Raw genomic sequence first — 15,673 nt, forward strand, 5'->3', positions numbered from 1 at the left:
TGTGCGTTTAGCAGGAAAGTGGTGCGGGCCCTGATCCCGATTGGGACACTTTCCAGATCAGATCAAAGCTGTTTTTCCTTCAGAATATAAATGGCCTGTTCAAGCATGCTTTTTAAAAAGTGTGTGATTGTAACATGTAGTTTGACCCTGAGAGGTAGTGACTGGCCCAAGGTCATCCAGCGAGCTTCATGGTGAAATGGACATTTGAACCTAGGTCGCCCTGCTCCTAGAGTGACACTGTAACCACTCCCCACCCCTAGTCTAACACTCTGCTTCTGCATCAGCTTGAGGCGTCTTTCTCTTCTTCTGGTCTCCAACTTCTCCCCCACCCCGCCCCAGTTTTCCTTGTGAACATCTCCACTCGCTGCTCCTGTCTCTCCCCTGTGTAATACCTACAGTTTCCCTCAGCCTCCGTGCTGCCCTTTAACTTAATTCTGTTGGTGTCACTGTTGCTACCACCATCTTTTCCATGCTCACATTTCAAACGTATTGAACACAAGTGTTTCAGAATGGTAACCATTCGGGGATCATCCCGGCTGCCATAATTTGAAAACAGTGCTCATGCATGGACAACACATTGTAAATTAATGTGGAATAGCTACCTCTGCCCAGTTCATACCCATCAGAATCCCTTGAAAAAAGGTATGTGTTTAGCATCCTTGTGTTACAGATTACCTAAAAGATGTTACAGGGTAACTGATCCGCATCGATTGTGCACACCAGAGGTTCTGTCTCTCTCTTGCTAGTGCTAACCCACTTGTCTCCATCTCGATATCCTCTCCCCAACACAGCAAAAGAAGAACGCTGCCTCCTCACCCGCCCCACAAACAGGAAGCCTAGTGTATCATCAGAGACTGACACTCTTGGTTCAACCAATCAGAGACAAGGAACGTGGTGCACTCCCCTGAATTGTCTCAGCACCCTCTGCCCCAATTTTGTGTTTCACTTTTCTGCGCTGTTGTCATTCTCCTGTCCTAGAACAAGCAGGCATGAGGGATAGGAAAACACTGCCATTGATGCTTGCTCTGATCACAGGTAAATAGGGTTGATGGGGAATCCACATGCCTGGATCCCATGGGAGGTAAAGGGGGCATATTGCTGGAACGAGGTTCTGGGAGAGAGGGTGGTGGGCCTGAAATTTGCCAAGTAGGTTTCGCCAAGGCACATCGTTTGGCCTAGGCACATCCGTTGATAGGTAAATTAGTGGGCAGATGGGCCCGGGAGACCCTTTCCTCTCCTTCTTGTAAAGAATGTGCTTCTTCAGTGTCTGTGAAAATGCAAGCAGTGTGGATGTACAGGTAAGTAGCAGTCTGAGAAACGGTCAGAGCTGGAGGATTTAGAGTTCTCATACCTTCCTAGAAAACTGATGCGGGGGTGCCGTCTGATGGAGTGGGTTTAAGCTGTAGAACCTCCATTTATACTTGTAAATAAATGTAAATATTACAAAGTACCATAACTCTCCAGTGAACTCATTTAAAGGAAGCCATACCCCAGAGTAAGCGCGGGAACCTCCAAAGCTCACAGCTCAGAGAACTGGGGTGCGCATAACCAGGGGCATTGCTAGGTTCTTAAAAGATCTGGGGCACAGGCCCATGACACAAGTGTGTGTGTGTGTGTGTGTGTATATATATATATATATATATATATATGTCCAAGTTGGTGGGGGCATGATGTCAGTGCACACATCTTATATATATATGTGTACAGATACATAGACAGACAGACAGCTACATAAATAGATACACAGATTTAGACATACATTAGAAGTGTGCACTGATTCCCCCGCCCCCCCACTCAGACCCTGATTCAGCAGTTGGGTAAACGTCCTGCTTCTGTGCAGGCAAATTTGGAGTCGGTCCACTTCAGCTCAGTACCAAATCCGAATCAAGGTCCAGAAAATGTCTTTATGCTTCCTGTTGACTATCATGGGAAATTTAAAAAAAAAACTAACTTTTTTTCTATTGTCCAGAATTGGATGATAATTGCAAGCCTAGTTGCCTTGAAAGACTTGGGTATGTTCAGAGCTGGTGCTCTGAAAGTGGGATGGCTCTTGGTTGTAGACCTGTCTGAACACTGCGGTCATCTTCAAATGACCCTTCTGGTTGTGCCACAACACTTGCAGATGCTTGTCTGGCAGCAGCCAAGAGGAGAGCTTCCTCTGCAGTGGTGCCCATGCTCTGGAATAGCCTTCTGCCCCAGATACAAGACATGTGCCAACCTTGTTACCCAGTTTCAGCATCCGCTGAAGACCTTTTCTTTACCTCAGCATTTGGCAACGTGTAACCATTAAAACCATTAATGGTTTTAAAGTTGTTCTTAACCACTATGTAGGTTGGAGAGTCTTGGACTTTTATTATTATTGTATATTGGATTTTGAATTTTTATATATTTTTTGGTAATGGTAGCATGACACAAGGTATATAAGTATTGAAAATAAATAAATAGTGGCCCACTGGTGGAGCACAATCCATTTCCTGGATCACAGAATCATAGAATAGTAGGGTTGGAAGGGGTCTATAAGACCATCGAGTCCAACCCCCTGCTCAATGCCGGAATCTAAGTCAGAGCACCCCTGACAGATGGCTCGTCCAGCCTCGTCTTGAATGCCTCCAGTGTGGGAGAGCCCACCACCTCCCTAGGTCATTGGTTCCATTGTTGTATTGCTCCAACAGTCAGGAAGTTTTTCCTGATGTTCAGCCGGAATCTGGCTTCCTGTCACTTGAGCCCATTATTCCGTGTCCTGCACTCTGGGATGATCGAGAAGCGATCCTGGCCTTCCTCTCTGTGACAACCTTTCAAGTGCTTGAAGAGCGCTATCATATCTCCCCTCAGTCTTCTCTTCTCAAGGCTAAACATGCCCAGTTCTTTCAGTCTCTCCTCATAGGGCTTTGTTGAAGGATAGTCATTTCATTAGACTGGGATTGGGTGTGCAGTATATTAAGCCTGCAGTACAATGCTCACAACTCAGGACTTATTTCTGAGTAAACATGCAAAGGATCAGGCTGCAAACCAACCTGCAAAAGTAACTTGTGATGGAATCCTATGCACACTTTCCTGGGGGTAAGCCTCATTAAACATAAAGGGGCTTACTCCTGAGTAGTATACATAAGATTAGTATAAGTGAACAGTATTTCTTTCCCCTGGAAGGACAGATACTGAAGCTGAAATATTTTGGCCACCTAATGTGAAGAGAAAACTCTCTGGAAAAGACCCTGATGCTGGGAAAAACTGAAGGCAAAAGGAGAAGGGGACGGCAGAGGATGAGATGGCTAGATAGCATCACCGATGCAATGAATATGGACTTGAGCACGATCCGGGAGAGAGCGCAGGACAGGAAGGCCTGGCGTGCTATGGTCCATGGGGTCACGAAGAGTCGGACACGACTGAATGACTGAACAACATTTATTTCCCCTCCACTTAAAAAACAACAACCCAAACAACTATTTTTATTAAAGCTTTCTGTTCATAGGAACATAGGAAGCTGCCTTACAGTGAGACAGAACTGGGTCCATCTAGCCCAGTATTATCAACACTGACTGGCAGCAGTGGCTCTCCAGGGTTTCAGGCAGGAGTCTTTCCCAGCCCTACCTGGAGCTGCTGGGGATTGAACCTGGGACCTTTGGCATGCCAAGCACGTGCTCTACCACTGAGTTACAGCCCTTCCTATTGCTGGATAATGGCAGCTGACAAACAAAACAGCCCCAGATTTGTTCCTCTGCAACCATGTGAACCCACTTCTCTCAAATACTTGGGTGAGGAGGAGGTGGAGGAGGAGAAAAACAAACCCTCTTGTCTGTTTGTATAATGTCAAATACAGTCAGAAATTGTCTTGCCTACCAAAGAGAATTCTCATTAAGAATTCCCCAAGATATGCTCTGGGTAGAATAAAGAAGAGACAGAAAGACCAGGATAGAGGAGGGAAGAAGAAGAAAAGAGGAATGGTGACCAGGAATGGAGGGAGGAGAGAGAGAGAGAATTCCTCAAGCCAAGGGGCTCCTTTCAAAGACGTAGCACTTCAGAGGAATTTAGGAGGCTGTGGAGGGTTTGTAAGGATTGCACATAGTTAAATCAACTTTATGAGGAAATGTAGCTGAGGGCTTTTTATTGCTTTTTAAAAACTGTACAACCTATTTAAAAGCCCCAGCACTTATTGGATCATGATGTTGTTGTTGTTGTTCAGTCGTTCAGTCGTGTCCGACTCTTCGTGACCCCATGGACCAGAGCACGCCAGGCCTTCCTGTCCTCCGCTCTCTCCAGGAGCGTGCTCAAGTCCATATTCGTTGCATCGGTGATGCTATCTAGCCATCTCATCCTCTGCTGTCCCCTTCTCCTTTTGCCTTCAGTCTTTCCCAGCATCAGGGTCTTTTCCAGGGAGTTTTCTCTTCGCATTTGGTGGCCAAAATATCTGAGCTTCAGCTTCAGTATCTGTCCTTCCAATGAGCAGTCAGGGTTGATTTCCTTTAGGACTGACTGATTTGACCTCCTTGCAGTCCAGGGGACTCGTAAGAGTCTTCTCCTTTTAACCTTCCTTTTGGAATAATCTGAGGCATGCGGCTATTTAGGAGAAATTAAAATGGAGGGGGAGGAAGAAGTTTGTGAAGGCTGATTGAATCCTTTGCTGTACTGAAGCTACTACACATCTGCAGAAGCCAAAGTTTCCAGTTTGGGGCAGTCAAATCAGATGGCATGTGGCATACCAGTTTTTCACATGGAGCTCTTCCTTCCCTTCCTTCTCCCTCTTCAAAATGTCATTGCAAGCAAGCTCCCACAGTGGGCATACAACAGGAGAAAAGTAGGGGAGAGAGAAAAAACAATGAGCAGACCGTGGAAGGAAAGTTGGCAGTCTCCCCTTTAGTTTAAAAGGCTGGTGCATTCACACTAGGGATGTCAGAGAATTCCACCACGGACTGAAATGGGATCGAATTCGCTTCAGTCTGTGCCACGGAATCCTCTGCAGAACAGCACCACGAGGTCCTGTGGAGCCAGCAGTCATGCGGCTTTTTTTTGGTCATCCACACAGAGTCGCGAAATTTTCGTAAATAAAAACGCAAGGTAGCGTATTTCGATAATAAATATGTAAGTTATTTTTTTTTAAAAAATGAATTGTGCTCACCGCCTTGTTTGCGGGTGTTCTTTTTCAATTGAAATTTCTCCGTCTCCGTTTACTTTCAGCCAAAACACTTCCTCCTCCTCGGGGCTTCCCAAAACAAGGCTGCCCCAGGTGTGCCTGAGTGATGCACTCTTTGTTTAAAGCAAGGCTGTTAAAGAAAGAAAGAAAGAAAGAAAGAAAGAACCATTTAAAATGACCATGCCAGTCTGGAGCCCTGCACGAGGTATTATTCCCCCTGCTAGGCTTTCTGTTTCCACATCCAGCCTTGTTGGTGACGTTGTGAGGCTAAAATGGAGAGGAGAACCAACTCTGTGCATGTCTACTCAGAAGTAAGTCTTACTGAGTTCAATGCAACTGACTCCTACACATGTCAGCACCCCACTTGCCCCCAGCTCAGCTTTGTATTTCCACATCCAGCTCATTAGCAACCCTCCTGTTAGTTATCTCACTGGGTGACTTTGGGCTGGCCTCTCACCACTACATCATACTTCTGTTATGAAACTCATGAAGAAAAAGAGACAGTATAATGGGAAGTTCTTTCTGAAGCAGTCACACTTCACTTGTACAAATGCAGCATGAAGGGAAAGATCAGCAACCTTCTCTTTGTTTGAATAAAAAGCACACTCTGCACATGCTCAGGGAATGGACAAAATGAGGAATAAACATACCAGGGAATATGAAGAACTATATTCTTATATTGTGTGTGTGTGTGGAACCTCCCTCAATCCAGCTGTTCGCTGGAACCCTCCCCCCCCCCATTCACCCAAGGGTCTTCTGAGATAACTAACAGGAGGTTTGATAATGAACTGGATGTGGAAATACAAAGCTGAGCAGAGAGGAGAACCAACTCTGTGCATGTCTACTCAGAAGTAAGTCTTACTGAGTTCAATGCAACTTACTCCTACACATGTCAGCACCCCACTTGCCAGACGATGGCAATTGGGGCAGCTCAGAAGGTCTGAGGCCCATGCTCAGGTAGGCCTGTTACTAACTACACCCATATGGCATAACAATATGTTCTACTTTGAGCACTTGCTCAGTGTATGTGATACCAATACAACAGAATCACAAACCTGAGGAAAGCGACATGGATTGTGCTCAGGTAATGAGCTGTCTTGGGCTCCTTGCAAGGAAGGGAGAGATCTATATCAAATAAATGAAATAAAATAAATGTGAATTTATTGCACAGAAGCTGATTGTGCAGAATCTGCAGATATTTTATCTCTTCTTCCGTCATGATTCTCTCTTATAGTTTCTTGGGCTCAAGAACTCCTCATGGTCTCCCAGCCCAGCCATGCTGAAGGTGTGGAAGGTGGCTCCATCACTTTGCACTGCTCCTACAAGACCAGTGTAGGGCACAAGATTGGCAGCTATCGGTGGGTGAAGGACCCAGAGGTGCCCGTCAAAAACACCACCCAGGAGTTCAAGGGGAGGCTGATGCGCACCTCAGACCAAGGCTTCCTCTTGGAGAGAAGAGCAGATATCAAGATCAGGGATCTGAGACGTAGTGACTCAGGGATATATCGATGTGTGGTGAACATCCACGGTCTCCAGGAGACATCGGGAAAGGGGACTGAACTTGAAGTGGTCAAGACAGGTGAGGTGATGAGGAATTCAGTCAAGATGCCCAGATTCCATGGGAGATCAAAGGAATGGGTTTATGTGGGGAGCTAGAAAATCTCATTTCGGGGGCTATTCGAGCTTGTTCGATTTGGCTTCCTCCAGTAAGTTGGAATCCATAAGGGGAAATGTTGCCTACCTTTCCGCAGGACCCACGCCACATCCTTGGTTGTACTCTCACTGCCACTGCCAGTGCCACATTTTTGAGGCCCTGAGGGCTAGAAACCCTCAATGGGCCCCTCCCTTAGTGCGTCTGCCTTCTCACAGCCACTGTCCCCAGCTCCTGTTGCTCCTCCTCTTCGCCATTCCTCCTCACCAAGCAAGCAAGTAGGCCGTGGCATCTGCTGCTTGTCTTTCTCACCATCACTTTTGACTGGGCCAGAAGGAGAGGTAGAGGAACAAGCAGGTTGCAATGGTGAAGAGTCCAGGGAAGCTCTTGTCATTGGGCCCCTCCTTGGATGTAGGTCCTTGGCAGGAGCCCAGCCATGCTTCCCTGCTCACTGCCTTACTTATTATCAGGGTGGTGTCTTAATAATACCTCAATTTGTCACAGAGTTCTGCTGGTGTCTCTGGGGCAGGTGAACTATGCTGAGCTGAGAGATATTTATGATCAGGAACATCAGCTAAAAATGATTGGAACAGTTCACTTTTCTTGGTCTACCTTGTGTTTTTTCCATGACTTGCTCTTACAGTTTCTTGGCCTCAGCCTCTCCTGGTCTTCCAGCCTAGCTCTGCTCAAGGTATCACAGGCAGCTCTGTTACCCTGCCCTGCTCCTACATCTCCATCTCAGAGCCCAAGGTTGGCAGCTACTGGTGGGTGAAGGATCCAGAGGTAGAGGTAAAAAATACCACCCAAGAATTCGCAGGGAGGGTGATGCGCATCTTAGACCAGGGCTTCCTCTTGGGGAGAAGAGCAGATATCGAGATACGAGATCTGAGACAGAATGACTCAGGGATGTACCGATGTGTGGTGAACATCCATGGTCTCCAGGAGACAGAAGGGAATGGCACTGAGCTTCAGGTGGTGGAATCAGGTGAGTTGGGGAATTCAAGATATCTGCCTCTCATGGGAGGCACAGGGAGCCTATTAAGATTTGGAGATTTGTCACTCTTGGGTTCTCTAGAACTGGAGTGGGGACTAAAGTTACAGCAAGATGTGGAGTGTTCAACCTTGCGTTCCTACATTCCTGACCATTAGCCATTTTGGCTAGGGCTGATGGGCATTGAAGTCCAAAACATCTGGAGGGAAAGAGGTTGCAGAAGGCTGGTGTAAATACTAGGATTGCACTCCCAAACTCGCACCAGTACTCTAGTAACTGTGCCATTATATAAATTAATGGTGTGGACATGACGTTTTCCTCCCCGCCCCTTCTTTTTGTAACATCTGCACATTTCTGATGAACTTTAGTTTGGCCTAATAAAGTTCTAATATGATGCTGGAATTTTTCTTATGGCCAAACACAGCTTCCTTTGCATTTTGTGTACAACTCTGTTCATTCCATCTCAAGAAAGGATATTGTGGAACTGGAAAAGATGCAGAAAAAGGACAACAAAATGATCAAGGGATTTCTTCCCTGTGACGAAAGTCTGAAACAACTGAGGCTTTTTAACATTTGGACAAAAAGACTAAAGTGTGTGTGTCTGTGTGTGTGTCTGTGTGTAAATGTATGCTAGAGGGTTATCAAGTTTTGCATGGTTTGGAGAAACTGGATGGATTTTTTTTGGTCCCTCTCCCATAATATTAAAGCAGGGTCACCCAAGTGAAACTGAAATGGCTTTAAAAGGGGATTAAACAAATTCATGGATGACACATCTCACAACCGTAGCAAAAGCAGCAGCATTGTTTTCTGGAAGCATCTGGGCAGCCACAGTGTAAAACAAGTTGCTGGTTTAGATGAGCCTTCTGTCTGATGCAGCTGGGTGCCTCTTAAGCATAATGGAGTTTCTTTCTTTCTTTCTTTTCTACTTTTATACCACTTAATATTGTTAGATCTCTAAGTGGTTCACAATACACACACACATAAAACCTATATACAAGCAATGAAAGAACAAGAAAAACAATACATAAAAACACTGCAACAAGGCAATCATAAAAATGGAGCAGTGTCGTTGTTGTTGTTCAGTCATTAAGTTGTGTCCGACTCTTCGTGACCCCATGGACCATAGCACGCCAGGCCTCCCTGTCCTCTGCTTTCCCCCGGAGACAGTGTGCTGAAGTTCATATCATTGCATCGGTGATGCTGTCCAGCCATCGTATCCTCTGCCGTCCCCTTCTCCTTTTGCCTCCAATCTTTCCCAGCATCAGGGTATTTTCCAGGGAATTTTCTCTTCGCTTTAGGTGGCCAAAATATTTGAGCTTCAGCTTCAGTAGCTGTCCTTCCAATGACCAGTCAGGGTTGATTTCCTTCAGGATTGACTGATTTGACCTCCTTGCAGTCCAGGGGACTCGTAAGAGTCTTCTCCAGCACCACAGTTCGAAGGCATCAATTCTTCAGCGCTCAGCCTTCCTTATAGTCCAGCTCTCACAGCCAAACATTACTACTGGGAAAACCATAGCTTTGATTATATGAATCTTTGTCGGCAAGGTGATGTCTCTGCTTCTTACTATGCTGTCTAGGTCTGCCATAGCTTTCCTCCCAAGGAGCAAGCGTCTTTTAATTTCATAGTTACAGTCACCGTCTGCGGTGATCTTGGAGCCCAAGAAAATAAAATCTGTCACTGCTTCCATTTCTTCCCCTTCTATATGCCAGGAAGTGATGGGGCCAGATGCCATGATCTTAGTTTTTTTAATGTTGAGTTTCAAACCAGCTTTTGCACTCTCCACTTTCACTCTCAACAAGAGGCTCTTTAGATCCTCTTCGCTCTGCCATTAGGGTGGTATTGTCTGCGTATCTGAGGTTGTTGATAATTCTCCCGGCAATCTTAATTCCGACCTGTGATTCATCCAACCCGGTGTTTACCATGATGTACTCTGCATAAAAATTAAATAAGCAGGGCGACAATATACAACCTTGTCATTTGTTGTTGTTGTTGTTGTTCAGTCGTTCAGTCGTGTCCGACTCTTACTCCTTTCCCAATTTTGAACCAATCAGTTGTTCCATGTCTGGTTCTTACTGTTGCTTCTTGACCCTCGTACAGGTTTCTCAGGAGACAGGTAAGGTGGTCTGATACTCCCATCTATTTCAGAATTTGCCACAGTTTGTTGTGATCCACACAATCAAAGGCTTTAGCGTAGTCAATGAAGCAGAAATAGACGTTTTTCTGGAATTCTCTTGCTTTCTCCATGATCCAGCGAATGTTGGCAATTTGATCTCTAGTTCCTCTGCCTCTTCGAAACCCACCTTGTACTTCCGGTAGTTCTCGGTTCACATGCTGCTGAAGCCTAGCTTGTAGGATTTTGAGCATCACCTTGCTGGCATGTGAAATGAGCACAATTGTATGGTAGTTTGAACACTCTTTGGCATTGCCCTTCTTTGGAATTGGAATGTAAACTGACCTTTTCCAGTCTTGTGGCCACTGTTGAGTGTTCCAAATGTGTTGGCATATTGAGTGCAGCACTTTAACAGCATCATCTTTTAGGATTTTAAATAGTTCAGCTGGAAGACTGTCATCTCCGCTAGCGTTGTTGTTAGTAATGCTTCCTAAGGCCCATTTGACTTCACTCTCTAGGATGTCCGGCTCAAGTTCAGTGACAGCACTATCATGGCTATCAGGGACATTAAAATCTTTCCTGTATAGTTCTTCTGTGTATTCTTTTCACCTCTTCTTAATCTCATCTGCTTCTGTTAGGTCCCTGCCTTCTTTGTCCTTTATCATGCCCATCTTTGCACTAAACATTCCCTTGAGTTCTCCGATTTTCTTGAAAAGATCTCTAGTCTTTCCCATTCTGTTGTTTTCCTCAATTTCTTTGCATTGTTCATTTAAGAAGGCCTTCTTGTCTCTCCTTGCCATTCTCTGGAACTCTGCATTCATTTAGATATATCTTCCCCTTTCTCCCTTGCTTTTCGCTGCCCTTCTTTCCTCAGCTACTTGTAAAGCCTCATCAGACAGCCACTTGGCTTTCTTGCATTTCTTTTTCTTTGGGATGAATTTAGTTGCTGCCTCCTGAACAATGTTACGGACCTCCGTCCATAGTTCCTCAGGCACTCTGTCTATCAGGTCTAATCCCTGAAATCTATTCCTCACCTCCACTGTATATTCATAAGGGATATGATTTAGGTCATACCTGAATGGTTTAGTGGTTTTCCCTACGTTCTTCAATTTAAGCTGAAATTTTGCAAGCAGCAGCTCATGATCTGAGCCACAGTCAGCTCCAGGTCTTGTTTTTACTGACTGTATAGAGCTTCTCCATCTTTGGCTGCAAAGGACATAATCAATCTGATTCCGATATTGACCATCTGGTGATGTCCATGTGTAGAGCTGCCTCTTGTGCTGTTGGAAAAGAATGTTTGCTATGATCAGCGTGTTCTCTTGGCAAAACTCTATTAGCCTTTGTCCTGCTTCATTTTGTACACCAAGGCCATGCTTGCCTGTTATCCCGGTGATTTCTTGACTTCCTACTTTAGCATTCCAATCCCCTGTGATGAAAAGGACATCTTTTTTTGGTGTTAGTTCTAGAAGGTGCTGTAGGTCTTCATAGAACCGATCAACCTCAGCTTCTTTGGCCTCAGTGGCTGGGGCACAGACTTGAATTACTGTGATGTTGAATGGTTTGCCTTGGATTCATACTAAGATCATTCTGTCGTTTTTGAGATTGTACCCCAGTACTGCTTTTCCCACCCTTTTGTTGACTATGAGTGCTACTCCATTTCTTCTAAGGGATTCTTGCCCACAGTAGTAGATATGATGGTCACCCGAATTAAATTCGCCCATGCTTGTCCATTTTAGTTCGCTGATTCCCAAGACGTCAATGTTCAGTCAGGGAACGCCTGTGTAAACAGGTGTCTCTAAAAGGCATTTAAAGCTTGATACACTTTCTGCCTCTTGAACAATGGGGAGTGGGGGATTCCAGAAGGTGTTGCCGCTACTGAGGAGCCCCACTGACTTGCTGTTCCTTGTTGACACGAGATTGGTCATAGAATGACCAATAAGGTTTCCTGGGCAGATCTCGGAAATGCACATGTTCACATAATTCCAGTGCCTATAGACGATTCCATTTAGCTATCCAATATACTAACAGCGAACTCTTTTTCTGAGTGCCTGTCACTTATGTGGCCAAAACAGCACCATCCATGCACAAGAGGGAGGTGTCAGCAGGCTTGGGGGAACCTTAAGGGGTGGAGGACAAACATTCTTTACGGGGGGAAATCCTAAGTGAGGGGAGGAAAGTCCCCCTCCAAACAGCTCAAGGGGGCCTGAGCATGCTCAGTAGCCACTGAACGCAGAGTGGTGGTGGTGAAGACAATGGAAAACTGGAGGGGAAGGAATGGAACAGAGTGTCCTTGAAATGGGCTAGAACCCTGAACATATCAACATTTTCTTGCAGGTCCCACTTGCTATGGCTGATAGCCATTCATTTAGTTGTCTTCCACGAATCTATCTACACCCTAGGGACACAGAGGGGATGTCCATCACCTTTACACCCCACCCCACATATGGGCTTTCAGAGGCGTTTACTGAATTTTGGCCTGATCCAGCAAGGCAAATCTTGTGTGCTGCTAATGCATTGTCTTCTGTCTGGAACTGTCCAGTACCCAACGGTGGAGCTTCAAAGGATGAAGACGGCGTGGTGCTCGTGTGGCTCCTTCTGCGCAGTTTACTTTACACCTTTGGGATGACCACAGTTGCCCTGGTGACACATTTCTATTATGAGAAGAGTATGCTGGGGCTCTTCCCAGCTCCTTTGAGGCTGGAGAAGAAGCATTTCCCAATCCAAATTACTGTTGAAATAGGTCAGAGCAAGACTTTGCTTTGCCTTTGCAAGAGGGACGGGGTGGAAGGGGAGGCGCTTGCAGGAAGCCAATAGGCAGTTGGGATTCTTGCTGCAACCTTTGGGCTGGGAGGGATTTCACAGGGTGCTTCTCGCGCTGCCAATCAAAAGGCGTTGTGCAGCTAATCTGTTATTTCCTCCTCAGTCGATTTTTTTGTGGTATGAAGCAGAGGGAAAATGTGGGAGGGTTACAAATGGGAGACAATACTATCTGGATCCTGTTTACAATTCTGTGAATGAGGCAGGGCAATCCCAGAGGGGGCAACCAGAATCGTCAAAGTACTCACTGTACAGCCAAGGTAGATTTAAATGTAGTCATAGGTTTCCTGGATGATCTGAAGTAGATCAGCAAGGATTTCTGACTCTCAATGGATTAGCAATGGCAGCAAGAAAATGACTCCCCCACCTCATGTTATATTGCTAAAATGAAGGAAGCATGGGTTAACCAGGGGGGAATCTACATGGCGATGGTTTCTGAAGTCTTTTGTGGTTATACCTGGATTGTCATGAAATCATTTTAGTTCATCAGCAGCACACGAAGCAAGAAAAGTGGAATATACACTACCTAAAAACCTGCTTTCACATGTCACACAGCACTTGAGACCCCCATACTTTGGGGCTGGGTAGGCAGAGTCCAGGGAGTAGAACTGGTGCTGCTCAGCCAATGACAGAAGCTTGTTCCCCAACCGTGTCCAGGCTCCCCTGCTCAGGGAAGTTTAATGGAACCACTGAATTAAGCCCTTGTAGTTTACCCCACACCTCCCCCTCTCATTCATTATTGGGATATTGTAAAAGGATAAAAGAGCGCTACTGCGATATTAGGAACAGTTAAAACAGCAGTTACAACCCCTTGACCACATCACTGCTAGGTCACATCAGCATGCCCAGGATTTAGTGCGGGGGGGGGGCACACTGCAGAAGAACTGCATGGAAGCCCTGTGTAAGGGGAAAAGACGCACTCAAAGGACTTTCCAAAAATGTGCCTTTTCCAGAGGGAAGCTGTGGGGTTGCTGTGGATTGGTGACAGTGTCATCTGTCATGAACAACCCTGATGTGTTCTCATTCCACACTAAATCGGCTGTGTAGATTGGGCCTAGGAGAGGAGTTTTGTGTGGAAGGACTCCGAGACCCATTCAGTTCTGGTAGTCAAAAGAAATCTGCGGACTCTGAACGCTTGAATCCTGTGTATGTCTTTTGTGCTGGGCTCTAGTTGAATGGATCTCAGGGTTTGAGTAGAAAACAAAGTAGATTCCACAAGCCTGAATTCTACCCAGCCCTGCCTAAGTGCACTTGTGGCAGAAATGGAACCTTAAGGTGGAATCCTATGCAAGTTTAGACAGAAAAAAGGCATGCTGGGAGTTGTAGGCCTTTCTTCTGTCTGAACCCTGGGTTGACATTTCCCCGTGCCTTATACCTGCTTTACGTTATCATCTTTCTGGCTGGCTGGCAACTCTGCTGGAAAGGCGCATCCCTTGTAGAGTGGCCTTGTAGCTAACCAGGCTGGATCATACCATATTTCTACTCAACGTGGAGGGAAGAATAATCAGGTCTCTATTTATCTCTCTTCTTTTTTATTCCAGTTTCTGAGGAAGCAACTTCATCACAGAGAGAACAAACAGAAAGTGGCAGCCAAGAACTGACAACAGCAGTCTCCTGTCCAGCTGTGCCAATACAATCCAAGAATTTAACTCCCCCTTTCCCCATTTTCTGTCCAATCTAGTAGGGCCTCATTCTCCTCTTACAGAGTTGAGGGGCCCTAGCAAATAAAAGATTATTCTCTCTTTTTTATAATAAGAATTTTAATATATATCAAGAAAATAAAAAAATAAAAAACAATATAGCAGTAAAGACCTCTGGGAACAGTCCCTATTGTTGGGGCACGATGTGCTATTACAAAAGGCTTAACTGATACAAAAAAAGAGAGATTTTAAAAAAATAATAAGGGAGCAATCCTATGGCCCCTAGTCAGCAGCTAGATGGCCACAGGATATGTGGGTTTCCGTGAACCGACCTCAGAGCCCACACTCAGAAGTCAGTTCCTGGAGAACAGACCTTCCCCTCCTCCCGCGGCGTGGAATGGCCTAGCGCTTGGAAGAGGAGCGCGGAGCAGGGCGTTCCGGGGGGCGTTCTGGGGTGAAGGCAGAAATGCCGGTATGACACATCCTATGTGTCATCCAGCAGCCGCCACCCCCACTCTGCCTTCCTGCAGCTAGACAGCCGAAATTGGCTGTCTAGCCATAAATGTAGGGCAGCTGAAGCATGGAGGGGACAATCCCCTCCGTGCTTCTCCTGCCCTGCATTGGATAGGCTTCGCCTCCAAGTTTGGAAGCGGCCACCTATCCCCATAAGATCGCTCCCTTAGTGTGCTATATAATCTTCGTTCAGTCGTTATAATATCCATATGCTCAGAGCAGAAGCAGGGTATATATTGTTGTAAATCAAGTTGTGATGTATGTTTGAATAAAACTCCATCATAAAGTGTTGGTGGTGCTGTCTTTCCTTAAATCAAAAGTAAGTCATATGTTATTTTTTCTGATATCGCCACTGAACATATATTTCGATACCATGCAGGTCAGTTCTGGTTATCCAGTTTTCCCACTGCTGTGTAGAATCACAGAATCATAGAATCATAGAATAGTAGGGTTGGAAGGGGCCTACAAGGCCATCGAGTCCAACCCCCTGCTCAGTGCAGGAATCCAAGTCAGAGCATCCCTGACAGATGGCTGTCCAGCCTCGTCTTGAAGGCCTCCAGTGTGGGAGAGCCCACCACCTCCATAGGTAATTGGTTCCATTGTCATATTGCTCTAACAGTCAGGAAGTTTTTCCTGATGTTCAGCCAGAATCTGGCCTGCACTCTGGGATGATCAAGAAGAGATCCTGGCCTTCCTCTCTGTGACAACCTTTCAAGTACTTGAAGAGCGCTATCATATCTCCCCTCAGTCTTCTCTTCTCAAGGCTAAACATGCCCAGTTCTTTCAGTCTCTCTTCATAGGGCTTTGTTTCCAGTCCCCTGA

General features: G+C 45.8%; 1 protein-coding gene across 1 annotated transcript; it reads left to right on the forward strand.

Moving 5' to 3' along the window:
- The first annotated feature begins 932 nt into the window (after positions 1 to 932).
- On the forward strand, positions 933 to 15,134 carry LOC146355627 (natural cytotoxicity triggering receptor 3-like). The gene is made up of 3 exons (XM_084831128.1): positions 933 to 1,035; positions 6,363 to 6,707; positions 14,240 to 15,134. The coding sequence occupies exons 1-3, from the start codon at positions 990 to 992 to the stop codon at positions 14,377 to 14,379; spliced, it is 531 nt and encodes a 176-aa protein (XP_084687254.1). The 5' UTR covers positions 933 to 989; the 3' UTR covers positions 14,380 to 15,134.
- Positions 15,135 to 15,673: the final 539 nt, after the last annotated feature.

This window comes from Heloderma suspectum, chromosome 2 (genome assembly GCF_057233095.1).
Source record: "Heloderma suspectum isolate Gila_16-S chromosome 2, 16-S_ref, whole genome shotgun sequence".
Lineage (NCBI taxonomy): Eukaryota > Metazoa > Chordata > Lepidosauria > Squamata > Helodermatidae > Heloderma > Heloderma suspectum.